The sequence below is a fragment of the Zosterops lateralis genome (assembly GCF_965231275.1).
Source record: "Zosterops lateralis genome assembly, chromosome: 31".
Classification (NCBI taxonomy): Eukaryota; Metazoa; Chordata; class Aves; order Passeriformes; family Zosteropidae; genus Zosterops; species Zosterops lateralis.
In genome coordinates, this window is record NC_139791.1 from 1,786,646 (window position 1) to 1,813,755 (window position 27,110).

General features: G+C 51.3%; 2 protein-coding genes across 3 annotated transcripts in view; both read right to left on the bottom strand.

Moving 5' to 3' along the window:
- The window catches only part of LOC310920622 (olfactory receptor 14A16-like), a gene marked incomplete at its 3' end in the record, with an annotated part of 597,990 nt that overhangs the window by 418,253 nt on the left and 152,627 nt on the right, over window positions 1–27,110 (bottom strand). The gene's annotated exons all lie outside the window — the stretch shown is intronic.
- LOC310920631 (olfactory receptor 14C36-like) lies at window positions 21,384–22,316 on the bottom strand (the record flags this gene model as incomplete). Its single annotated transcript, XM_083880696.1, has 1 exon — window positions 21,384–22,316. The coding sequence occupies one exon, from the start codon at window positions 22,314–22,316 to the stop codon at window positions 21,384–21,386; it is 933 nt and encodes a 310-aa protein (XP_083736822.1).

Genomic DNA, 27,110 nt, shown 5'->3' on the forward strand with positions numbered 1-27,110 from the left:
GTCTGCAGGCTCCTGCAGTGCCTGGTGCTGTTCCCTTGCCAGAGGCACCACAGGCCAGGGGGCACATCTGGGCTGCTGTTTCTGGCTGTGGGGCTCCCTGTTCTGGGCAATGAGGAGGGGCTGCAGAGGCTCTGCAGGACTGAGAGGATGGGCTTTGGGGCTGTGAGGAGAAGCTGAGGGACCTGGGCTATGGAACCTTCTGAAGAGGAGGTCAAGGCTTCATCCTGCAACTGCTGCAAGGGTGGTTTTAGAGAATCATAAAGTTAACCAGGTTGGAAGAGACCTTGGAGATCATCAGGTCCAACCTGTACCCTGATACCACCTTGTCTCCCCTGAGCCACCTCTTATCCAGGAGAAACAACCCCAGCTCCCTCAGCCACTCCTCACAGGACTTGTGTTACACACCCCTCACCAGCCTTGTTGTCCTTCTCTGGACATGCTCCAGCCCCTCCATGTCCTTCCTAAACTGAGGACCCAGAACTGGACAAAGCACTCTAGGTGCAGCAACACCAATGCTGAGCACAGAGGAAGAATCACTGCTCTGCTCCTGCTGGCCACACCATTCCTGATCCAGGCCAGGGGCCACTGGCGTTCTTGGCCACCTGGGCACACTGCTGCCTCATGTCCAGCCTGCTGTCCAGCACTGCCCCAGCTCCCTTTCTGCCTGGCCACTCTCCAGCCACTCTGTCCCCAGCCTGTAGCACTGCAGGGGTTGTTGTGGCCAAAGGGCAGGACCCAGCCCTTGGTCTTGTTCAACCTCCCATGGTTGGATTTGGGGCCTGGATCCAGCCTGTCCAGGGCCCTGTGCACAGCCCTCCTACACTCCAGCAGATCCACACTCACACCCAGCTTGGTGTCACCTGCAAATCTGCTGATGGTGGACTCAATCCCCTCATCCAGACCATCAGTGCAGATCTTGAAATCCACGCTGGCTGGCTCTGATCCCTGGGTCATCCTGTGGGTGCCCTGTGATGGCACTCCAGGTGATCTGTTCCATAACCTCTCCAGGCACCCAGGTCAGGTTGACAGGCCTGGAGTTCCCCAGATCCTCCTTCCAGCCCTTTCTTGGGGATGGGCTCACATTGGCCCCTCCAGTCCTCTGGGACCTCCCTGGGGAGCCAGGACTGATGAGAAATGATGGAGAGCAGCTTGGAGAGCTCATCCACCAGCTCCCTCCTGCCCCCAGGATGGATCCCATCTGCTCCCACAGACACCTGTGAGCATCTGAGTGGCTCAGCAGCTCAGCAGCTGCTTCCTCCTGGATTACAAGGGGGCTCTTCTGCTCCCTGTGCCCATCTACCAGCTCAGGAGAGCGCTTGATCTGAGGACAAACTGTCTGATTGTTGAAAACTGAGGCAAAGGAGTAAAGTACCTCAGTCTTCTCTTCAATTTAGTTACTATATCCCCCCCCACCAGATCCAATAATCAACGGAGGTTGTCCTTTGTGGTAGACAGGGACACGCCCGGAAGATCTCGGGCTGTCACTGGCAGATAGGACCGCCCTTCCCCCCACGGTTTTATTGTCAGTTATGTTGTATCAACCAATCGTTAAGCCAGTATGAACAAGAAGGATGTGACGACACATGCACGGTGTATATAATACCGTGCATTCTATGAATAAACGCCATTTGCCATCCACCATATTGGTGTTTGTGGGCTCTTGGCCCGAGCGGCTTGAGGTAGCCACTGTGCTGTTCTTGGACCAGGTCACACCTCGATTCCTCCGAGGCAACAAATGGTGCCAAAACCTGGGACGCGCTGTACCCAAAAGGCTGAAGAGCCCCTGGGTTCGAGAATCTGTCTGGACGAGTAAACAGCAGCCGGCGCAGCTGGACCAGCCCCGCAAGGGGGACGCCCCTGGACCCGCGAGGAGGATAGAGGCCCTCGTGAAGGTCATAAGTCAATTATATAAACAGTGGGGAATTGATTGTAGATCTAAGGATTTTATCTCAGCCGTTACTAGGCTGCTGCAGATGGGTGCAATTGACTGGCCGGTGGAGATTCTTCACCCAGATATATGAGACGGATGCACCAAGGCTTTGGCTGAGGACACAATGTCCTCTGGCAGTGGTAAAAATCTGAAATCATGGGGAAAGGTTGTGCAGGCCCTGAAAAAAGCTCTATAAATGCAGGAAACTTGGAAAGCTGCACAAAAATGTTTATTCACTATGCCCAGACTGGAAGTTGGGGCGGCCACGCAGACCACAAGTGCCGCTGACACCAATGGGGCAGGCAATCCACTGGGACGGGAGTGCCCGTCATCACCATCGCGTTTGCTCGATTCCGCACTCGAGTTTTCCCCCATCCACGACCCACCCGTAGAACAGCAAAAATTGTCATGGGATGAGACCCTTGAGAAACTTAGGCATGCTATAAATAAATTAGAATCCGAAGGGGCATGGGACAGACCTCCGCTGTATGCTCCACAAAATGGCACCGAGCGGCAAGACAAGAGGTGGGGGGCAGACTTCTCTGGCAGTTACGGCGTGGGTTCCCCGGATTCCACAAGCGCGCATGCGGGAAAATGCGAAAAAGTTGAGGGGAGCAAGGCGGCGGAGCCAGCCCCAGGGGGAGGGAGCGAAGCGGCAAAGCTGGCCCCAGAGAGTGGTGGTGAATGGTGCTGTATCCAGCTGGGGACAGTCACCAGTGGTGTTCCTCAGGGGTCTGTGCTGGGACCAGCTCTGTTCAATATTTTCATTGATGATATGGATGAGGGTATTGAATCTTTCATTAGTAAATTTGCAGATGACACAAAGCTGGGAGCATGTGTTGACCGCTTGGAAGATAGGAGGGCTCTGCAGGGAGATCTGGAATGGTTGGGTCAATGGCCAGAGTCCAACAAAATGAAGTTTTATGAGTCCAAGTGTCGAGTCCTGCACTTTGGCCACAATAACCCCCTGCAGCATTATAGACTGAGGACAGTGTGGCTGGACAGTGCCCAGGTTGAAAGGGACCTGGGGGTTCTGGTCAGCAGCCAGCTGAACATGAGGCAGCAGTGTGCCCAGGTGGCCAAGAGGGCCAATGGCACCTGGCCTGGATCAGGAATGGAGTGGCCAGCAGGAGCAGGGAGGTCATTCTTCCCCTGGACTCAGCACTGGTGAGGCCACACCTTGAGTACTGTGTCCAGTTCTGGCCCCTCAGTTTAGGAAGGACGTTGAGATGCCTGAATGTGTCCAGAGAAGGGCAACAAAGCTGGTGAAGAGATTGGAAAACAAGCCATATGAAGAACGACTGAGAGAGCTTGGGTTGTTTAGCCTAGAGAAAAGGAGACTCAGAGGTGACCTTATCATTCTCTGCAACTTCCTGAAGGGTAGTTGTAGACAGCTGGGGGTTGGTCTCTTTCTCCAGGCAGCAACTGACAGAACGAGAGGACACAGTCTTAAGCTTCGTCAGGGGAAATATAGGTTGGATATTAGGAAGAAGTTTTCCACAGAAAGAGTGATTAAATATTGGAATAGTCTGCCCGGGGAGGTGGTGGAGTCACCATCCCTGGATGTGTTTAAAAGGAAACTGGATGTGGCACTTGATACCATGACCTAGTTGAGGTGTTAAGGCTGGGTTGGACTCGATGATCTTGAAGGTCTCTTCCAACCTACACATTCTGTGATTCTGTGAGCGAAGTGACAGGATTGGCCCCGGAGCGGGGGGAGAAGCCGTCGGGGAATACGGGCCCAATCAAGCTGTCCGTCGTAAAGTGTACTCTCTTATGGCAAAGGCCTCCAGGAGCAGGAGGCGTGGTGAGCCCAGGGGGAGGGATCAGTCCTCCCATGGGAGGAGCGAGAAGGGGCGGAGCCGGACAAAAAGGCACTGGGGCCCGGAAGTTCTCAGTCAGTCGACTTCTGGCTCTGACTCAGACATTACCTGGAGTGACTGGACGGAGAGCCGGTCTGACTCCGAATCCGATTCATAGAGCAGGAAAGCACAGGCAGGCGAATATAAAACCCCAATGTCTTCTCCCTGGACCAAAATAAATAAAATTCAAAAAACCCCTCTCACGGACTGGAAAAAAATACAAATTGCTTGTATAGACTGGGCATCTCCCACCACTCTGGCATTCCCAGTCTGAGTGTCTGATGGAGGGCAGAGAACATACTCTCCCATGAATCCCAAAGACATACAAGCAATTGTTAAAGCAATTGCAGATAAAGGCATCAACTCTGCCATGGTTTCTACACTCATTGACAGCGTTTTTGGGAATGATGACATGCTTCCATTTGATATCAAACAAACATGCAGGCTGATTTTTGATGGGGCTGAAATGATTGTATTCAAACAAGAGTGCGAGGATCAATGTGCAAAGCAGCTAGCCCAGGTAACCAGAGCAGACCATGCATAGCATGGCTCCAGCCTGCAACGACTGATGGGTACAGACCCAACAATGATTACCCCTCAGGCACAAGCCCAAAACCTACAGGGAGGTGAAGTTGCTGCCACCACCCATGCAGCCAGGGAAGCCATCCGTGTGGCTTGTGGAGTGGTAGCCAAACCAGCACCATGGTCTACCATAAAACAAAATGAGAGTGAGAGCTTCACCCAGTTTGTGGATTAGCTGCAGGCCGCAGTAGACTCATCAGCCCTACCTCCAGAGGCCAAAGGTCCAGTTGTGGCCGAGTGCTTGCGCCAGCAATGCAATCTAGCCACCAAAGAAATTCTGCGGTCCCTACCTGCAGGGTCTAGCATTGCTGCTATGATAAAACATGTCGCAAAGGAGGAACACGTAGCCCCAATTCAAGCTGCTGTGCGCACTGCAATAGCCAATGTGATGGCATGATGGCATGTTTTAAATGCAGCCAAATGGGCCACAATGCATTGAACTGTCCACAACCTGACAGATCACTGTCACCATTTCCATCGAGTGGAGGCCGGCCCAGAGGGCCATGCTGGGCATGCGGGAGAAGGGGGCACCTGGCCAAAGATTGCAGAGCCAAGGTTCAGGGAAACGGAAAGGGGAGGGGGCGGTTGGGCTGCATGCAGCCCCCTCCCACCTGGGATGTGAGGCGGCCCAGCTATGCCAACTCTAAATGGGGTGGAGAGCTCCCGAACCCATTGCCCCCTCGGGAGGTGACCAACTTCATGGCTCAGCTGACCACCAGATCAGACACAACTATGCCCTCAATGCAGCAGGAGCCTCCTCGGCAGAACGAAACCCTCGGGTGGCCTTGGCAGTAGAGTGCGGTAACCCTCCTATAGCATGGGGGATCTGCCATCTTTACAATTCTACCATTCCCCCTTGGAAATACCCACCAGATGAGGTTGCTATTAGCGTGCCCTTTCTGATTGACACAGGCGTGGATGTAACTGTGATCCCAGAGACACACTGGCCTCGATTTTGGGCACTGGAAGAGGCTCCCAGAGTAGGCGGGGTCAGAGGACTATCTCGAGCACAAAAAAGCACTCTGCTGACAGCAGTGACATTATACACTCAGAGAGGGCCAGAAAACACCATCACTCTCTTTCCCTACATCATGTCAGGAGTCCCACCCTTGCTAGGAAGAGATGCCCTAGCTCAACTGAGAGTCAGGGTGACAAATTTATCCTAAGGGCCATTGCTACACATCCATCTTTACCAGTCAAACTGACATGGAAATTGTCTGACCCTGTGTGGATGGAGCAGTGGCCCCTCTCCGAGCCTCGAATGACTGCCCTTCTCGAGCTACTCGACCGAGAGCTGCAACAAGGTCACACAGAACCCTCCACCAGCCAATGGAACACACCGGTCTTTGTAATACCCAAGCAAAGTGGCGAAGGCTTTCGCCTCCTCCATGACCTGCGTGAAATAAACAAAAAGATTCAACTGATGGGTCCAGTCCAGACACAGCTACCTGCAAACTCCATGATACCCGAAGGACAGCCCTGCACAATGTTCAACATTAAAGACTGCTTCTTTTCAATATTGTTGCACAGTGAGGACAAAGAGCGATTTGCCTTTTCGGTGGTGTTCCCAAATGGCCAGCGTCTCAACCTACACTTCCAGTGGAAGGTGCTACCCCAGGGAATGGTCAACTCCCCTACCATCTGCCAAATCACAGTGGATCGAGTACTGGCACCGATCCAGTACGCTGAGCCAACTGCGACCATCGTCCAGTACATGGACGACATCCTAATTGCTGCACCATCTACGAGCCAAGTGGATCAACTGATAACAACAATCTCCCAGACCTTGAGAACGAGCGGATTCGAAATCACAAGTGCAAAAATAAAGAAAAGACCCTGTGTGACCTTTTGGGGAGTCCAGATCACCAATTTCTACATGACTCCTTCGCAAATCAGGATCCGCCAAGACATCAAAACACTCCGTGACATGCAGCAACTGGTAGGATCCTTGTAGTGAATTCAAAATATCATCCTGATCCAACCAGAAGTCATGTCCCCGCTCTATGACCTCCTGAAGGGAAAGCATCCATGGGAACAGAAAGCACTGACCCCGGAAGCATCAGGCTCACTCGACTTCATAGAACAGCAGATGTCCTCAGGTACGCTTGCTAGATGGAATCCAGCTGTTCCACTTGACCTGTACATGCACTTCACAAAAGGGGCGGGGAGCAGGAGCATTGGCTCAAGGACCTCTCGACAAGGCTAGGCCCATACAGTGGGTAGTCATGGGAAAACCCTCATATGCATTTTCTCCAGGTGTGGAATGTCTTGGCAACCTCATTATGAGGGGTAGGAAGCTTGCCCTGAACCATTTGGCCATCGAACTTGCAAAAATATTTTTACCTTTCCTCAAACAGCTTCCTGTTCTATTAACAGCAATGTCAGAACACCTGGCCCTAGCCCTCATTGGTTTTGCCAGAGAAATCAGATATGCCACCAAACCCCCATGAACTGAGCTGCTAGCAGTAGTGGACATGGACCTTCCACCAAAGGTCATGGACCGACCCCCTCCAGGACCAAAAGTCTTCACAGACGCAGACGCATCCTCAACTACCTCCACCGCAGCTGCAGTATGGCAGTCAGGGGAACAATGGCGCTGTGTCAAGATGACAGATCAGATGCTCTCGGTCCAACAGCTGGAAGCATCAGCCCTTGTACTGGCCTGTGGACTGTTTACTGAAGAACACCTTAGCATTGTGACTCATTCCATGTTTGTAGCAAAGCTCTGCTTGGCCATGGCAAGGCCTGGAGTGGCGGCATCCATGACAGCTGTGATGATAGAAGAAGCACTCCTCTCCGAAAGGGCACCGTGTCAGTCATCCATGTCAATAGCCAGAATTCTACCAACGATAGACTGGCAACGATAAAGCAGATGCCGCAGCAAAAGGATTGTGGACTCTCAGGGATGCTCAACAGCTGCATGACATGCTCCACATCGGAGCCAAGGCGATAGCAAAACGATGTAACGTCCCCATTTCCGATGCAAGGCACATTGTAGCTACCTGTCCTCACTACCAGAAAGCACCACTGTGGTCCAGTGGAGTCAACCCCAGAGGCCTCAAAGCATCTGAAATATGGCAGATGGACTTCACACTGTGTCAACTGCTCGAGCCCAGAGCCTGGCTGGCAGTCACTGTGGATACCCATAATGGAATGATCGTGGCCACATAGCACCCAAAGACCAATTCCAAGGCAACTATCCAGCATTGGCTGACTGCCGTGGCATGGCTGGGCATTCCAACCCAGATCAAAACTGATAATGGCCCAAACTTTGTCTCCAAGTTGGTCCAAGTATTTGCCTCTAAGCAGAAGATCACATTGGTGCAGGGTATCCCATATAACAGCACAGGACAGACCATAGTCGAGCGGGCTAATCAAACTCTAAAAACTAAATTAGAGGTGTTGGCTAAAGCAGAGGGCTTTGCAAATGCTGTCCCTCCAGGAGATCAGGTACGGTTGCTAGCTACAGCAATGCTAGCATTGAATCAGTTTCCCAGAGGAGATGAAACAAAAAGCCCGGCTCAAAAGCATTGGGCAGTTCAAGCTATGGAGGAAGGTCCCCGGTCACAATTAAAAATGAGCTAGGAGAGTGGGAGCAGGGGTGGCAACTAGTTTTAGCTGGGCAAGGGTATGATGCTGTTAAAAAAGAAGGCAATATTAAGTGGTGTCCACTTAAATCCATCAAACCAGAGTTAAGAGATAAATCTAATGAGAATTGTGGGCTTCTCTCTACAGGACAGGATTTGTGGACGTCTTTGTAGCCTGTATGTCCCAGTTAAAGAGAAGAACAACAGACCAACTGACACCTTGGAGACATCGAAAGCCATTACGCTGGTAAAAACTGAGCAGTATCGATGCCTCTATGTCATTCTGCTTCTAGGGCTAGTTGTCATAACCCAGGCCCAACATGAGCCACACCCCTACCGACCTTTTTGATGGCTCCTTCGAAATCCAGCTACGGGTAAAGTGATCAGAGATAACACCTTGGCAGGCGTACCTGTCTGGTATGTAGGACTTGTAGACCTTCTTCACCCACATCTGAAGCCCATTGGCCCCAGAGGTATGCCACTGGCAGGAACATACTGGTGTCCCAGTTCAAATCCTGGAAAGAGTTACTGTCACTATCCAGGATACTGGTTTTGTGGATATTGGGGGTGTGAGACCATTGTAACATCTAATAGGTGGAAGCCAGTCAAAAACGATGAATATCTAAAGGTAACATGGGCCACAATTGGGGCCCATGTTGATTGCCAACATCCCAAATTTGCAACAGATGGGACATGGTACGACAAAACCACCTGTGCTCAATTAAAAATAACAGTATTGCGGCCAGACAACATAAGCTAGGCAGTAGGAAAAATGTGGTCTGTATTCATGCAGAAAATGGGCCATGACCCAGGAGTCGTAATGCAAATAATCCAGTTTCTATCTCAAGAGTCTAACCCAGTAGGACCCAACCGTGTCCTGATGAATAAAGTGACAAAGCAAAAGCCTATCCCCACTTTTACCCCTACCTTGTCAAATCCCCTACTAACCCGTCAGGCTGAACAGGAAGTAGCCCCTTATGCACTCTTCTATCGCATGTTACACGCTACATTCCTGTCATTAAACCAGTCCAACCCAACCCTCACAGAACACTGCTGGCTGTGTTACAGCACCAAACCTCCATTCTATGAGGGCATTGCCATCAGTGCCTCCCTGACGTACCAAACGATCCCAACTCTATAGAGTGTAAATGGAACGCCTCCAGGACAGGTATTACCCTAGCCCACATCACCGGGCAGGGTACGTGTGTCAGTAATGCAGCCTTAGCAGAACAGAGCAAAAGCATCTGTTCCACTGTAGTCATGGTTGGTAAAGGTCGTAGGTGGGCTATCCCAGCGAAGCCCGGAACATGGGTTTGTTACCGTACCGGAGTCACTCCTTGTTTACCCACCTCTGGTTTCAGCAACACTAACGATTTCTGTGTCCAGGTTGTGATCGTTCCTAGAGTCCTGTATCACTCTGATGAGGAGCTGAGTTTCCACATGGAAAAGCTCGACCGACTTCAAAAGAGAGAGCTAATAACAGGAGTGACCATAGCTGTGCTGCTCGGTCTCAGAGCGACAGGTACCGCCACAGGTATTTCTGCCCTTGCAACCCAACCACACGGACTGATACAGCTGCAGATAACCATAGATGAGGATTTGCAGAAAATTGAAAGGTCAATCTCCTTTTTAGAGAAATCACTGTCCTCACTCTCAGAAGTTGTTTTGCAGAACAGGCGGGGACTGGACCTCTTGCTCATGCAACAAGGAGGTCTTTGTGCAGCTCTAAAGGAAGAATGCTGTTTAGGCAGACCATACTGGAGTGGTCAGAGACTCTATGGCAGAACTAAGAGAAAGACTGGCCCAAAGAAAAAGAGACAGAGAAATGCAGCAAGGATGGTTCGAGTCATGGTTCAATCAGTCCCCATGGCTAATTCCCCTGATATCCACCCTAATTGGACCAGTTGTGATGTTTTTGCTAATTCTGGTTTTCAGTCCATGTGTTTTGAACAAGCTTGCTTCATTTGTCAAAAGCCCTTTGGAAAAAGTTGATATCATGCTTGTAGAACACCAGCAGCTGTTTTAAACCACAGTTTTCTAACAATTGCTTGTTTTGCAGTTTAAAATCAAGTTTTGCTCTTGTTGACACAGACAGTTATCATAAGAGAGGGGGGAAATGTGGTAGACAGGGGTGCACTCGGAAGATCACAGCCTGTTACGATCAGATAGGACCGCCTTTCCCCCACAGTTATTGCTGTCAGTTATGTTATGTTGACCAATAGTTAAGCCAGTTATGCATAAAGAAGGAAATGATGACACATGTGCAGGTTATATAATATCATGCAATCTGTGAATAAACGCCATTTGCCGTGCACCACACTGGTGTCTGCGAGCTCTTGGCCCGAGCAGCTTCAGGTAACTGCTGTGCTGTTCTCGAACCAGGTCACCACGCCTCAATCCAGGAGGCAACACATGAGCAGAAGGACCCGAGAGAAAAACAGCTGCAGTCTTGGATCAAGCTCTGGGAAACCCTCTAGGATGAACTCAGTAACTGCTGTTTCATTTTCTGGTGCTGAATTCCCGCTCATCTTGCTGAGAAAGGAACATGGCAAAAACAAGCGTGATATTTTCCCAGTCTGGACAAAATTTCTATCCTTCCTTCTCTGCTTCTTTCTTTTCCTGCAGTCTTACTATACAGCACAGAGATTCCACTTCAGATAGTTTGTTGCCCAGTAGTATCTTGGGGAGTAGTCCCTCCTTCCCTCTCTTTAATTTAATTTCTTTCTTTTTATTTGTTTCCTTCTTTCCTTCTTACTTATTTTTAGACCTTCCTTCCTTCCTTCCTTCCTTCCTTCCTTCCTTCCTTCCTTCCTTCCTTCCTTCCTTCCTTCCTTCCTTCCTTCCTTCCTTCCTTCCTTTTTTTTTTCTGGAATGAGGTGTCTTTACCCTCCCAAAATCACTGCCACTTCACCTCAGCCCTGCACAGCTCAAGGCCTTGACCTCAGCCTACCCAATTTCACTGTGATCTCCCAGAAGACATTTCTAGGCCCCAAAATTACTAAAAGCAGCAGGAGGCTCCCAAAAGTGCCTCTTGCTTTTCCTCCCTCTAGTCCCTGACTCCAAGAGCAAAAATCACCCCATACCCCATCGCAATCCTGACACCTCCTAAACTTCATACAACCCCCACAGTGCAATTCCCCACATTTCACCGCTCCACACCACCCTACGTGACAGTACCCCACCCCATCCCATCCCATCTCATGCCTTCTAGGCAGGAATTCACTTCCAACAAGGCCTTTAAAACTTCCAGGGATTCGGGGGCAGCTACAGACTCTGGGGCCAACCTGGCCCAGGGCCCCACCGCCCTCCCAGGCTACAAGTCCATGCCCACATCCCATCTCAGCCAGGCCCCGGCAGCGCAAAGCCCTTCCCTGTCTCCTCTCCCTGCAGGCCCTTGCCAAGGGTCTCTCTCAGCCAGCAATTGCCACTCCTCCCTGCTCTGGGCCGGGAGCTGCAGGGTGACTTTTTGCCCGTGGCCCCGGCCCGGCCCAGAGCCGGGGCCAGGACCTTTCCCCGCGCCTCTGCGGCCGCCGCCTCCCTTCGCCCGCAGCCCAGCAGACGCAGCTGGCAGCTCCCCGGGGGCTGCGGCTCCTTGCCAGGGCCGGCGCTGGGGCAGCTCCCACCCGGGCCCCGGGCCAGCAGGGACAGCAGCCCAGGCAACGGCTGGGCCTGGGCCAGGCCGGCCCCGGGCCCCAGAGCAGCAAAAGCTCCTTCCCCTGCAGGCCGGGCTGGGCTCTGACCAGGCTCCCCAGGGAATGCTCAGAGCCCCGAGGCTGCCCCAGCTCCAGGAGCCTTGGCACACCCCTGCCAGGGATGCCCAGGCCCCCAGTGCCGGGACTCCATCATCCCTCTGGCTCCCTCTCAGCTCAGCCCCTTCTGCCATTCTCACCTTTGCATAGCCCTGGCTGTCCTCTCCAGGGGCTGACAGAGCTCTGCCGCCTGCGCCAGGAGCAGGGCAGCCCCAACCTTCCAATGTTCCACTGGCTCTGGGACACCCCAGCGCTGGCAGCCCCCAACATTCCCTGCCTGGAGACGTTCCAAGGGAAGCGTCAACAGCTGCCGCCACTCACCACAACCCACCGGCCGCTGAGCAGCCCCGGCCTGGGCCCCTGAGGATTCCTCTGCACACAGCTCGGACAAGGGCCCTTTGCCTGCCCCCAGCCTGCACCAGGCAAGGGTCACATACACTTACACAGCTCTGCCCACAGCTGACAGGGAGGGGTAATTTAATTCAAAAAAGGAAACAAAAACCCACAAGAAGAAAATCACTCTGCCCCCAGCACAGCTGCTCCCTCCCTCTTTCGCTAGTTTCACCTGCACACAAACAGGACCTCAGCCTGCAAGTCATCAGCATTCCTCAGGTCTCAGGTTTGGTTTTCTTTCACTTGAGATTCAGGTGAGAGAGAGTCTTTTTGCCCTCTGAGACACCTGAGCCAGATGCGAGAATGAAACAGAGACTTCAAGGTCTGTTTTTCCAAGGTTTCTAGTGTGTTTATTAATTCTTATCTTACCATTTTCTCTGTGCCCAGCCAAGATGTGAACAGCAGCTTGGATATGAGACGACTCCTCCCTTGATGGGAGGTCACTACCTTCTTATACAGAAAATTACATATGTAATATTTACAATTCCATGCCAATGCCTATTACTTCTACTAAAGGGGTCACCTCTACTGTGACCCAATCTCCTTGAACTACTTTGTGCCCCCGTCGCACCAGGAGATGGAGGCCAAGGGAGGAGAAGAACCTCGGGCACTGCCCTAAATCCTCCATTTTGTCCCCCCTTTCACCTCCATTCTAAGAACCCCAAAACTACAAAATTTTTACCTGGTGATAAACTACACTACTGTCTGTGACATATTTGCGACTTGTAATTCTTCTCTCAATGTTAGAAGCTTTTTTCCACGGACTGAAATTAAGACTGTGTCTTCCTGGGCTCTGTGCCAGGTTCTGCAGCCTCTCTGTACAGATCTCAAACCCTTTTGCTCAGCTGCCAGGCCTCCCTGCTGAGGTCTGTGACTTTCCAGGGCAAACAAAGGAATGCCCTGGACTCTGACACTGAGGCACATCTGAAGCAAAAGCAGCTTGAGGACAGCCTTGCACCAGCCCTTTCCTCATCCCTGTGAAAAAGGCCCCTTGGCAGGCAGCTCCAGGGCCCTTGCAAAGGCCCAGGGCTTTAGCCCAGAGGGGACAAAAGGCCTCTCAATGGGCCGGCCCTGGCAGCTCAAGCTGGTCCCCGCCTGCTTCACACACGGCATTCTTCTGGAGGACTGCGCAGAGCTGACACTCAGCACTGCCTTCTCCATAGTCCATGGTCTAGAGCTGCCTGGCAGAAGAAATTTAGGCTCAGCCCCTGTGGCACCATCCCTCCTGGCCCAGGGCAGGCACTGGCAATTTGCTGCATCTCAGCTCCTGTCACTGGCAAATTACCACATCTGGGCAGTGCCACTGCCAGCAAACATCAGATTTCAGGCTCCATGTGCTGCTAATTTTTTTAACTGGATGCCTTCTTTTCCTTTGCCTCTTCTCTTCTCTTCTCTTCTCTTCTCTTCTCTTCTCTTCTCTTCTCTTCTCTTCTCTTCTCTTCTCTTCTCTTCTCTTCTCTTCTCTTCTCTTCTCTTCTCTCTTCTTTCTTCTTGGAATCAGGTGCCCTCACTCTCCCCAAATCCCTGCCACCTCACCTCAGCCCTCCACAGGTTCACACCTTTACCTCGGCCTACTCAATTAATTACCCTGCAACTGCCCACAAGACACTTCAAGGGCCCACCCAAAATTACTACAAGCACCAGGAGCCATCCCCAAGAGTGTCCCCTGCTCTCCCTCCCTCTAGTGCCACACTCCAAGAGCCCAAACCACCCCATCCCCCCATGGGACGGGGCTCCCTGTTCTCCCACAGTCAGGGTAACCAGATGTTACCCCTGCCCTTAGAGGGGCAACACGTTGCGACGTGGGTGTGGACCCTCACAGAGGACAGCAGGCAGCAGCAGGGTCAAACATGGAAGGCTCTTTATTATCTGACTCCAATAGCTTTTATACACTTTTTACAGAAGGCCAGGATTGGTCCAAGGAGGCTACAACTTCCTGACCTGATTGGTCACTCTTACTTTCAATCAAGTTCTCCTCTCAGAGAACAACTATGCAAAACATACAGATAAATTCTAAGAACACACATTGTTTACATGAAGCAGCGTTAGAATCAGGCTGCAAAGGTCCAAACACTTGAAAGCAAAAAAATGCAGGGATGACATCTCACCCTTTTACCATTAAAAAAAAAAAAAGGCAAAAAAGAAAATGAACATAGTTCAATTTCTGTTCCCATGGGAGGACCATCACAGTGATCACCTGTGTTACTGACATCGGAGTAATCACTCAGTGGTTCCTCCACTGTTGACCTTCATTTGGTCACAGTTTCTTGCTTTCACATTGCAGGGTTAATGAAATTCTGTCACCTCTAAGGTGCTCGATGGCATGCAAAGCCTTTGCCAATTAAATTTGCGGGGTTTCACCCTGCATTCCCTGTTTTTGTTTTGAAGAACCAGGCCTCTCTGGCACAACACAGGTTCTTCAGCCAATGGAACAAAACAACATTGCTGACTCCCTTCAAAATTGAACAACTCATCTGTGTGCCATGTCGGCCACAGAAGTGGAATCCGTGACTAAATGAAAAGGTTTCTGGGAAAACTTTTAGAAATGCCATGACAGCAGCCCAAATACAACCAAATGGGCTGCCAATCCTCAGGGGCTTCCAAAACTTGCCCCTCAAAACCGTCCTTCCAAGCAACACTGGCCTACCTCGTCCTCCCCAAATCGTCTGTAAAGACAGTGGGTTCTTGCACTAACTTTGTACTATTTTTGGGCCACAAAAAACATCCAAAGGATTTTTGCCACTCACAACAGCTCATGGCTCCAGAGCATTTTGCAGAGAAGCACTGCTTGCAAAGCTCCAACCAAATTCCTCCCACAATATTGAGATTATGAATTTTACAAAAGTCTGCAACCATCAAATTTTGCAAGCATTGTTGCCTGCATTTATCAATCGAGCAATGAGCTCATGCAAAATGATCGCCATCTGTTGCGGCTGAAATCGATCAATTAGCTCAAACAACAAAAAAAAAAAGTTGTTTTGTTTTGTTTGTTTATTTTTTCAATCAATATTTTTGCTGCTGTGTGGCAGATGGGGCAAAACAACCCACTCCAGAATGTGCAAGGAATCGGACATTCATCAGCCAATGGTACCTTCAGGATACAAATGAATCACAATAATTCAGATTCACTATTGAGGATTGGCTTTTTGGAGGACTTAAAAGAACCTCCATTTCCCAGAGTTCTGTTCTGATGCAGAACACAGGAACTTTCCAAGACTGGTTGAAGATTCCAGATGATCCTGGTCCATCAGCTCCTGAACTCAGTCACAAAGGGCAACGAATGCATCTTGAAAGAGAGTCCATTCCAGCTGCCAAACAGCAAAGGAGAAAAATCGCAATGTCTGTTCCAAATTGTTCCAGGACAGTCTCTGATCAGAGCAACAGTCCAGTGAAATCCAGGCAGCTCAATACTTCAGAGCAACTGCCTTCTCACCACCAAATCTTTGTCCTGTGAACAGAAGACTAAAACACAAATTAAACAATTCTGGTCTCTTCAGGGACTCTGACAGGGAGAGGTGTGTGTGGGACTGAGCCTGTCTAACAGACCTCCATCGGCTGTGGGGACTGGGAAGACTCTTCTGTCCGAGCACGCTTCCTCTTTGCGCCCCACTGCCCTTTTGACAGAGGCTGGCCATTCACATGGATTGCCTTGCAAACATTTGTCATGTGATCCAGCCGTCCACACCATCCCCAAAGAAACAAAGGAGTGATCCCTTTTTGCACTCTCTTTCTTTGTTTCTTGCTGGCCTGAGCATTAGACTTTCTGGCCTGAGCATTACACTTGCCAGCCTGAGCATTAGACGAGGCATCATCAGCCTCTGAATCCTGTCCCATGTGCAACACAGGGACAGGGGTGAGAACATGTCTCACCGCACCTGCAGAGCTGGGGAATTCATCCTTGCCCTGCAGGGGGCGCCATGCTGACCCACGGCCACCCACAGCATCAACCTCGGTTGGGACATGATCCGAGACTGAGGGGGACCCGGCACCCCAGGACCCTTTGCAGCGGGGGAACACCCACCTGTCACTGGCTATGCCACACTGTCCCTTTAAAACGAACACCGCAGAGCTGGCAGCTGCCTTCAGATTGGCGGCAGCTGCCTCTGGATCAGCAGCAGCTGCCCCTGCCACGCTGCCTGGGCTCAGTGCGGGGGGAGAGGAGATCACGGGGGAAGTGCCATGATCGGCACACAGAGAGAAGGGGGGCTGGGGGAATGCCCTGGCCCTGCATTCCTCAGTGGAGCCACGGCTGCGGGGTCACCAATGCCGGCCAGTCTGGCTGCCTGCTGTGGGGCCACGCCGCCCCTTCACGTGGGCTGGGCCAGCCGGTGCGGGGGGGATTCCTCGCTCCGGGGCCACGTCCCCTTGCGTGGACCGGGCAGGCTGCATTCCCCATGGGGATCCAGGGAATATCTTATCAGAATGCCACAGTGCGGGCAGTCCGCAAACACCACTCCACCCCCACGATCCAAGAGCGCTCTTGGCGCTTCCAACGCCAGGAAAGCACAAGGTGGGGGGGGTGGAAGTGGGTGGGTGACCCTTTGCTTCCTCTGCCGCTTCTTCTGTGGCTTGGTACTCAGAGGCACCGGTCCTGTGGATCTCCTGCTGGCCCTGAATTCTCCCACACTCCATCACCGACACAGCATGGGTGTGGGCAGGCTCTGCTTTACAGACTCCACGCCCACCTCACCAGTTGCACTGAGGACGGGCAGGCTTTCCCCCAAGCTGCTGCACCTCCGAGGGAGGGGAGTCAGCTGGGGCAGGAACAGGAGAAACAATTCTGACATTTCCCCTGGCATCCAGCCTGATGAGGCTGGAGCTATCCTCAGAGACCTCAGAACTGGGAGGCTGCGATCTATGCAGCACCCTTTCCAACCTTTTCCAGGTCACTATCAATTCCAAAAACTCCACACTACAATCTGCAAGGAAATACTGAAGCAAATATTCACCCAGAGACTCTCACTCTGCTATAGAAAAAACTTTTTGAAGGCTGCAAAAAACCCCATGAGTTCAAGCATAATAGAACAATTTATGGAGAGCCTCTGAAAAGGAGGCTCCTTCCCTCTGTAGGACCTCAAGCCAAAGGTCCAACATGAAGGTCTCATCATCTTCTGAGGAAGGGTTAGAGATCACTATCTCTCCCCAGGATTAACTCAGGCAGAGCAGCTAGTCTCTCACTGGGCACAGAGGTCCACCCGATGTGCAGTTCAGACACGGGCAGTGCCCAGATGTGCCTTTCTCACTCAGTCAGAGGTCACCAATTGTGATGGGGGGCCCCGTTCTCCCACAATCAGGGTCACCAATTGTCACCCCTCACTTAGAGGCGTCACAAGTTGTGACGTCGGTGTGGACCCTCACAGAGGACAAGCAGGCAGCAGCAGGTGACATGGAAAGCTTCTTTATTTTTTCTGACTCCAACTTATATACACTTTTTACAGAAGGCCAGGATTGGCTCAAGAAGGTTACAACCTCATGACTCCATTGGTCACTGTGACCATCAGTCAAGTTCTTCTCTCCAAGAACAACTATGCAAAACACACAGATAATTTATAAAAATACATATAATTTACATGAAACAGTGTGAGAATCAGGCTGCAAAGATTCAAACACTTGAAAGCAAGAAAATGCAGGGCAACAGGGACCCTCTGGTGTCCTGGGTTGCAGTGTAGGATGTACACAAAGCATTTATTCTATCACCATCTTCATGAACTGTTGAAACCAGGTGGGCTAGTGTTTTCCCAAGCCCCCTGCCTCTTCTGCTAATGGCCTTTGGAGTGTCTTCTGCTAATGGCCCATGAGTCACAGGTAACTTCCTCCAGGGGTTATCTCTGTTAATGGGCCATCAAGGACCCATTTCACACTTCTCATGCTATTGTGAGATGCTCTGGCCAGGGGGAGGAGCCAAGCATTCTCACCTGGATAGAAGCTGGGATTTGGGACAGTGCAAGGGCACTTACCCACTGGATTCCCAGAGGAGCAGAGCTCCCAGACCTTTCTACAGGATCACTGCTTCAGGAAGAGCACCTCACCTGGACTGCTTCCACCATCCTGCTCAGGTTGTATTCTGACTCTGTCAGTGATCCTTTGTGTTATTGTATTCATTTTATTTTACTTTTACCTTTTTACCTTTCTTCTTATTAAATTATATCTCTGACTTGGAGCCTCTCATTCATTTTGCTTTCAAACCACAACATCTGGTTATAATCAAGCTAGGACACAGAGAAAAGGAAATGAAATTTTTGGAGGACACAGGGGCAACATACTCAAGGTTAAATAAAGCTTTAATACCTGTAACAGATGATTATGTTATGGTACAGGGGGAAACTGGCCAATCTGAAAGAGCATAGTTTTGTAAATCACTGAAATAAAAACTTGAGAAACAATGGGGAATTCATAAGTTTTTATACATGCCCTGCGCCCCATCAGTCTTTTGAGTAGAGATTTATTGGAGCAACTAAATGCAAAGATAGTAGTCAAAAGATTATGTTGGAGGTAAAGGATCAACAATATATGGAATTGTTAAGCTTAATGTCAAGAGCCAATAAGACCAAAGCTGAAAGTGAAAAAGAGAGTAACAGGAAAGTAATGGATCAGGTATTTCCTGGGGTGTGGGCTTCTGACATACCTGGGAGGGCAAAAAATGCACCTCCAGGGCAAATTAAACTTGAAGAAAAACAACCAGTTAGAGTTAAACAGTATCCCTTTAAAAAAGGAAGACAGGGAAGGGATTAGCCCAGTAATTGAAAACTTTTTGCAGATAGGGCTATTAAAAGAGTGTCAGTCTGATTTTAATACTCCTCTTTTACCTGTTTAAAAGCCTGATGGGTCATACCAAGTGGTACAGGATTGGTAAGCTGTTAATAAGATAACTGAGAATTTACACCCAGTGGTTGCCAACCCCTAGACACTGTTAACCCATTTAACACCTGAACTAATTTGGCTTACCATTTCAGATTTGAAGGATGTTTTCTTTTGCCTTCCTCTCCATGAGGCCAGCCAGAGAATTTTTGCATTTGAATGGGAAAGGCCCAAGAGCGAGTGGAAAACCCAGCTCACAAGAACAGTTTTACCCTAAGGATTCAAAAACTCTGTTAAGATATTTGGAGAACAACTTGCAAAAGATTTGGAATCCTGGGAAGTCCCATCAAGAGAAGGAGAGTTGTTACTGTATGTAGACAAACTCCTGATACCTACCCACACCCAAGAGACATGTGTGGATGGGATGGTAAGTATCCTAAACTTTTTGGGTCTACAAGGATATCAGGTATCCCAGAAGAAAGCTCAGATAGTGTCCGAGTCTGTCCAAAGATGGGATATGCCTCACGCGTGTCTCTGATGATTGAGGACTGAGACCCCAGACTCTGAAAGGAGCCCCTGGCCTGGCTGAGGTGGAACATTTGCCAAGTCTCAGAGGACTGGTGTGCATCTCCATGAGAACGGAGTGCAAGAACAATGGAACTGGTTACGGTGGACTGAGCCAAGGCTGCTTGTCCTAACTGGTCTGTCCATAGCAGAGGTACAGTTTGCAGCTTGTTCCTGAGCACCGAACCTCAACACAGGTGGTTCCTGCCTTGGCTCTGTGCCCCTCACTTTGGTTCCCTTTGGCTCTGTGCCCCTCGCTTTGGTCCCAGTCTTGACCAGCCTATAAAAACTCCAGAGAGTCCACTCACTTTTGTGATCACCCCACTGGAGAAGATCATGTCTATGGCCATCTCTAGGCCTTGAGGACTCATCCCTCCACATTGCTAGCTATAATCCCCTTGCTCTCTTTTTCTATCTTTCTCACTATTCTTTATTTTCTCTCCTCAATATCGCGTTTGTTGGCACTAATTAAAGGTGCATTTTTGATTGAGCAAACTGAGTTGTCCCCCACTGTGTCTTTTGCACTCTGAGATCCCTAAAATGAACCATCAGGTTCCCCATTATGTTTGCAGACCCTGGCACAAGGAAAGCTCTGTCTACTGCTGTTCACAAACAGAGGAGGGCTGGTGGGAAATGTGGTCAGAGGCTGTTTGGGGTATGGTGGTCATGAAATTATTGAGATTTTAAATATTCTGTGAAAGAAGAAGGGTGTCCTGGTTTAGGGGCATCCACAAAACATCTACACTAGATTTAAAGACAGCAAACTTCAGCCTGTTCAGGATGCAGATTTGGGGAGTGCCAAATCAGGTGCTGATTTTTTTACAGGAAATAGTCCTTAAAACCAATCGGGTCAAGAATGGATGGACACACTTCAAGACATAAATTTTGAAGGAATAGGAGAAGGCTATGTGCCCATAGATAAGCCAATGAGGAATATGACAGCCCTTGCTGCCCATGGAGCTTTTTCAGGAACTCAGGAAAAAAAAGAGAGTGCATCACCTTTGGAAAGAGGAACAAAAATCTCAGGAAATGTTAAGGATGTTGATAGGTCATGCACAAAGAAAACTGGAGAAGTGTAAGCTCAATAAGAACTTAACTGTCTGCTTCTGTGAAGGATACTAAAAAAGCTTTAATAATATATTAATGGCAAACAGAGGGGTAAAGAAAACCTCCATTCTTTATTGGGGGGGATATGGTTACCAAAGATGAGGAAAAGGCTGAGGTACTTAACCCCTTCATTGCCTCAAGTTTCAACAATCAGACAGATTGTCCTCAGGACAAGTGTTCTCCTGAGCTAGTAGATGGGCACAGGGAGAAGAACAGGCCCCCTGTAATCCAGGAGGAAGCAGCTGCTGACCTGCTGAGCCACTCAGATGCTCACAGGTGTCTGTGGGAGCAGATGGGATCCATCCTAGGGGAATGAGGGAGCTGGTGAATGTGCTCCCCAAGCTGCTCTCCATCATTTCTCATCAGTCCTGGCTCCCCAGGGAGGTCCCTACAGCAACACCAGGGCCAGGAGGGCAGCAGGGCAGGGCCACAGGAGCAGCACTGGCAACACCAAGGGCTGCTGCTCCTGGGCACAGCTGCTGTGCCAGCCCTGATCTGCCCCAGCTCTGCACACAGACATTGCTGCAGCAGCCCTAGAGAAGGGAACAAAAGTGGGGATGTCTGCGGAAAACTCTGCTGGGAGATCCTTTATTTCATTTAAAGTTACTGAGAGCACAACCACTCATTGACACAGTCTGAGGCCTCAGAAAACATGGAGAGAAACAAAACAAGAAAGGGCACACAAAATGGCCTTGCTTTGTGAACATCATTGAAAACTAAAACAAAGGGGAAAAAAACCCTGCGGACCAAATCAAAAAGAGCTATCAAAGATGAGTTTATTATAAGTGATTGGCACAAATTGGCAAACAATTTAATGCTTCCGAAATCGTCCAGTGATCAGTGTCCACACTGCAGCCTTGAGCTCCTGGTTCCTCAGGCTGTAGATCAGGGGGTTCAGGGCTGGAGGCACCACCGAGTACAGAACTGACAGGGCCAGATCCAGAGATGGGGAGGACATGGAGGGGGGCTTCAAGTAGGCAAATGTGCCAGTGCTGACAAAAAGGAAGACCACGGCCAGGTGAGGGAGGCAGGTGGAAAAGGCTTTGTGCCGTCCCTGCTCAGAGGGGATCCTCAGCACAGCCCTGAAGATCTGCACATAGGAGAAAACAATGAACACAAAACAGCCAAAAGCTAAAAAGAAAACAACAGATATAATCCCAAGTTCCCTGATTTTGGACAATGAGCAGGAGAGCTTGAGGATCTGGGGAACTTCACAGAAGAACTGGCCCAGGGAATTGCCCTGGCACAGGGGAAGGGAAAATGTATTGGCTGTCTGCAGTAATGCATTGATAAAGCCACTGGCCCAGGCAGCTGCTGCCATGTGGGCACAAGCTCTGCTGCCCAGGAGGGTCCCGTAGTGCAGGGGTTTGCAGATGGACACGTAGCGGTCGTAGCACATCACAGTGAGGAGGAAATACTCTGCTGAAATGAAAAATACAAACATAAAGACCTGAGCAGCACATCCTGTGTAGGAGATGGTCGTGGTGTCCCAGAGGGAATTGTGCATGGCTTTGGGGACAGTGGTGAGGATGGAGCCCAGGTCGGTGAGGGCCAGGTTGAGCAGGAAGAAGAACATGGGGCTGTTCAGGTGGTGGCCACAGGCCACGGCGCTGATGATGAGGCTGTTGCCCAGGAGGGCAGCCAGGGAGATGCCCAGGAAGAGGCAGAAGTGCAGGAGCTGCAGCTGCCACGTGTCTGCCAATGGCAGCAGGAGGAAGTGTCTGATGGAGCTGCTGTTGGACATTTTCTGTCTCTGGATATGGGAACCTGTTTGAGGAGACCATGAGAAGTCAGGGGAGACTTTCCTGAGCAATACCCAAAGCCTTTCTCGCAGCCATGCCCCTGTCACTCTGCGCTATCCAATTTTCCTTTTCTCAGTGTCCTTCCTTCAGCCCCATGGCTGCAGCTCTGCTGGGATCTGGCCCTGTAGCTGTGAGGAGCAGAGGCTCTGCCCATGGACACTGAGGGATCAGCTCTGCTCTGCAGCAGTGGGGGCATGGGAACAGGGACAGGGGCCAGTCCTGGGGTTTGAACTTTGTCCAACCAAACTTCTCCTGAAGCAGAGGATCTTGGCAGCATCTCCTGTCCCAGGGCTAAGGAACAGTGATGGCCAAAGGAACTTTGAGATAGTTTCCTGCTATTCCAAGGGCAATCAGAGGGAACTGAGCACTGCAAGAGCATTGTCTGGAACACAGTGAAGTGTGAGGGGAGCAGCTCTGTCACTCCGTCTGCCTCCAGCTGCCCTTTCTGAGATTGAGGACAGTCACTGTGTTCCCCTGAAAATCAGCCTGACACAGCTGAGAGCAGAGGGACCCACAGCAGAGCAAACTGGCTCAGCCTTTCTCAGAGTCTCAGCCCCACTCCTGGCCCAAGACACTTCTGTCCCCCAGTGTACCCTGGAGGCAGCTCACAGCTTGGATGGCATTCCCAGGACACACCAAGGGTCTTGTCCATGGCACTGCTGGAGGAAGGTTGGCTCATTCCCAGTCTGCCAGCCTGCCCTGCCCAGAGCTCCCCACAAGAGACGGAGCTGGGACACCCCATTGCTGTGCTCAGCCTGCACAGGAGGAGCCCAAGGGCTGGGCCTGAGCCTGCAGCTGGAACTGCCATTCCCAGAGAGCCCATCAGCAATGCCAGGAGCACCTGGGCAAGGCAAGGAGAGAGAGAGCTGGGCCCTGAGGAAAAGCCTTTCCCTGCCCAGCCTTGCACAGCCCCTCCCAGGCAGCAGCAGTGCAGGACAGTGGCCGTGAGGCCCTGGTCAGCAGGGAATGGGCACATGGCAGGAGAGATGCCCTTCATCTCTGGGGCTGCTCTGCCAGCCCAGGAGGGGACTGAGGGCCCCGAGCCCCCGAGCTGAGGGCTGTGCTGGCTGGGAGGGGACACAGGAGCTGTTCTGCTCAGGGCAGTGTGTGCCCTGCAGGGCAGGGCCGGCAGGTGCCACATGTCCCCTGCAGCAGGGCTTCCCTCAGCACTGCCTCCCTCCCTCCCTCCCTGCCCACGGCTCTGCTGCTGGAGCTGTCCCAGCCCGAGCTGTTCCTGTGGGCCCGGGCTCCTTCCCTGCCAGTGCTGCCAGAGCCCAGCCCAGCCCCTGGGTCACCTCTGCCCTGCAGCTGCTCGGGGCTGCAGGGATTAAAGAACAGCTTCCCCAGGCCTGGGCACCATGGAAAGGTGGTGCTGGATGGACCTGGAGGCTGGGGAGGTGGAGGCACTTGCTGAGGTTTCCAGGAATCCTCAGTGTGATGGTTTAAGAGTCTCAGCCCCTGCTCTGCCCTGCACAGCTGAGTTTCCATTGCTACCCAGCTGAGGCATGGGAAAAGTGGGAGCACAGATTGAGGAAAGCAGAGCCTCAAGTAGGAAACCCCTGCCCCAAATGAGCTCATGAAAAATCCTCTCAGAAATTACCTGGGCATGAGCTGGAGCTCTGAGAAGCCCTGGTCCACACAGCACCCTCTCCCAGAGCAGCAGGGCCTGCCCTGGCAGGAGTCACTCTTGCACCCACAACTCCCCTCCACCATCCATGGGGAGCTCCCAGGCAGGCTGAGAGCTGCCCCTGGCAGGTGGCAGATCCCCTGGATGGCCAAGGGCCCTCAGGGCTGCAGCACCTGCTCTGCACCACAGCCCTGGGCAGCCCTGGCTGCAGCCCCAGCCTCAGCCCCTGCAGCCGTCCCTGGCAGCAGGAGCCGTCCTGCCCTGTCCCTCTGACGGTGCCCAGGGCAGCCCCGCTCTGGAGCACATCCTCCCCCAAAGCAGAAAGGGCAGCAGAGCCATCCTTACAGTGCTGTCAGTCCTGTCCTGGCTCAGCTTTAGGAGATCCCTCTAGCCACAGACTGACTGTGTTAGAAGGGTTGAAGATTTCTCCATGAAGAATCTCAGAATTGTCCTTCCATTCCCTTTAAGCCTCTGTCTGCTTCACTGCTCTTTGGTACCTGCAGGCAGTGCCCTCAGCCCTGCTGGGCTGGAAGAGAAGCTGCTCCTGAGGAGAAATGTCTTTTTGAAGCTCTTCTTGATTGCCACGAGCTGCCTTTGTGCCAGGAGCCCATCCCAGCTCAGGAGCACAGACACAGCACAAGGACTTTAATGAGCCTCTTGAGGCTTTGATGTTGTTTACAGTGGTGTCAGTCCCTGAGACTGTTTTTAAAAACTTTTGAAGAACTCTTTCAAGAACTTCTCAAAAAGTATTCCAAGTGAGTCTGAAACTCCACATTTTCTTGAAGTTTTAATGGGTCCCTTTGAAGGATGCGACTGAGAACATTTCCTCAGGTTGCAGTTAGAGCAGAACACTGCAGGCAGTGATGACAGGTGGAGACAAACAAGGCAAAGGTGTCTCTGATGCTGATCAAACCTACATGTGCTTCAGGAATGCCAAGGGCCAAGGCCTGAGCCCCAGCCCCTGCCAAGGCACATCCTGTCCCTCCCTCAGTGCTCAGGGCTCTTCCCAGGCCACTGGGATGTGGGGATGTGCAATGCCAAGGGCAGGAGCATGGGGCGGCCCCTGCCAGGCTGCTGAGCAGGGCCAAGGAGGCAATGAGGCCCCAGGGCTGCAAGGGTCACTTGTCTCCTGCTCATGGCTCAGGCCCAGGCCCAGCAGCCATGGCCCAAGTGCTGCAGGAGTTGGCTGTGTCAGGGCCTTGCAGCTGCTGCCCATCCCTGTGCCCTGTGCAGCCCAGGCTGTCCTACGGTGTCCATGCCCTGCGCCTCTGTCCCTGCAGGCTGTCGTCATCCCCCAGCTGCCCCACCTGGCTGGGCCCTTCCTTTGCTGACAGCTCTGCCTCCTGCCTGCCTCTGCCTGGCCACACAGAGCCCTGGGCTGCTCCAGACTCCTTCTGGGGGATGTGTTGCACCACAGCCCTACCCTGGGACAGAAATTCCTTTCACCTTGTGTTCAGTCTTGCCCTCCTCAGCTGTACTTGGCATTAATTTTTTCTTTTTTGGCTCTTCTCTGCTATATCAAAAGGATCCACCATCTCTGCAACCACCCTTCAAGCACTCCAGTGGCTCTTGGCCCCTGCCCTCAGTCTCTGCTCCACTGAGCACAGAGCTCCTTTGTCCCTTTATAGCGGTCATGTGCTTGAGGCCATGGGCACCTGGACAAAAAGGACAGTTCTTTTCTATAGGAAGGAATTCACAGAACTCCAGCGTTTTGAAGGCAGGTGAGAGGCATTCACCAGAGGCCAAGGCAAACCCCATCTATCTGTCCTTGCAGCTTTTATCTGAATCCAACCCTTGGATATATTGCGAGTTCTAGAGGTGGAATTCCCTTTCAGCTGTGGGTGTCCGGACAAGAATGTCAATTGTTCTCCACAGGAAAGGAAGGGCAGAGCCCCAGTGTTTTAAAAGCAGATGAGAGCTGGCCCTCAGGAAGCCAAGGGAAGATAGACCTTTCTGGCAGCTTTTTTTTCTGGAAGCTGTCTTTGGATTAAGAAATTTTGGAGGCAGATTCCCAATTTTTGGCCATGGATGCCTGTACTTGAAATATGTGTTTTTTCCATTGCAAGAAAAGCACAGCCCACCCAGTGATTTGAAGGCAGATAAGAGGTGACCCCTAGAGGTCAAGGCTATCCTGAGCTGTCTGTCATGGCATGTTTCATATGGGGACAATCTTTGGATATAATCAAATTTGGAGGTAGAATCCCAGTTTTGGCCATGGGACGTGGAAGAGAAGGACAGTTCTTTCCCACAGGAAGGAAAGCACTGAACTCTAGGGTTTCAGGGACAGATGAGAAGCAACCCTCCACATGCCAAAGTCAGCTTAGACCACTCTGGTGGACTCCAGGAGGCTGAGCCAGCCAGACCTGTTCCATGTTCCCTTGGATCCATGGGGCCCTGCACCATCACAGTTGCCCATTTGTTCCATGAGGCCCCAAAGTATCACAACAGATCTTTGTTTCCATGAGGCCCAGCAATATCACAATGACCTCCTTGGCTCCACAATGTCACACTGGCCCCTTGATCCATGAGACCTTGCAGTGTCACAGTGATTCCCTCAGTTCTCTGAGGCCCTGTGGTGTCACAATGGCCCCTTGGTTCACTGGGGACTCAGAGTTCCAGAATGGTCTCTTTGCTTCCATGAGGCCCTGCAGGGTCACAAGGGCTCCTTGGTTCCACAAGGCCCCACAAAGCCCCTTGATTCACAAGTCCTCTGTTGTGACTGGGACTCCGAGTTGAAATGAGGACTGAGAGAAAAACCCTCTAAGAGCAAAATAGGTTCAAATTTAAAGGTATAAAGTAAATTTATTATTAACAGAGTCAGAGGAGGATAATGAGAAGTAAAAGAAGACTTTAAAATACCTTTTTTGTCCCCCAGCTCCTCCCTCTTTCCCACTGATAGTGCAAGGATACAGAGAGTGGGGGTTCTTGTCAGTTCATCACCCAAGATCTATTTCTGTTTGCTCAGGGAGAGGAGATTTTCTTCTGCTATGTTGTGAGTCCCTGCCATGGGCAAAACAGTCTTCCCAATGCTGTTGTGGCATGGGACACTTCTCCATGGAGTGCAGTCTTTTAAAGGTAGGCTGCTCTAGTTTGGAAGCAAAGGCCCTCT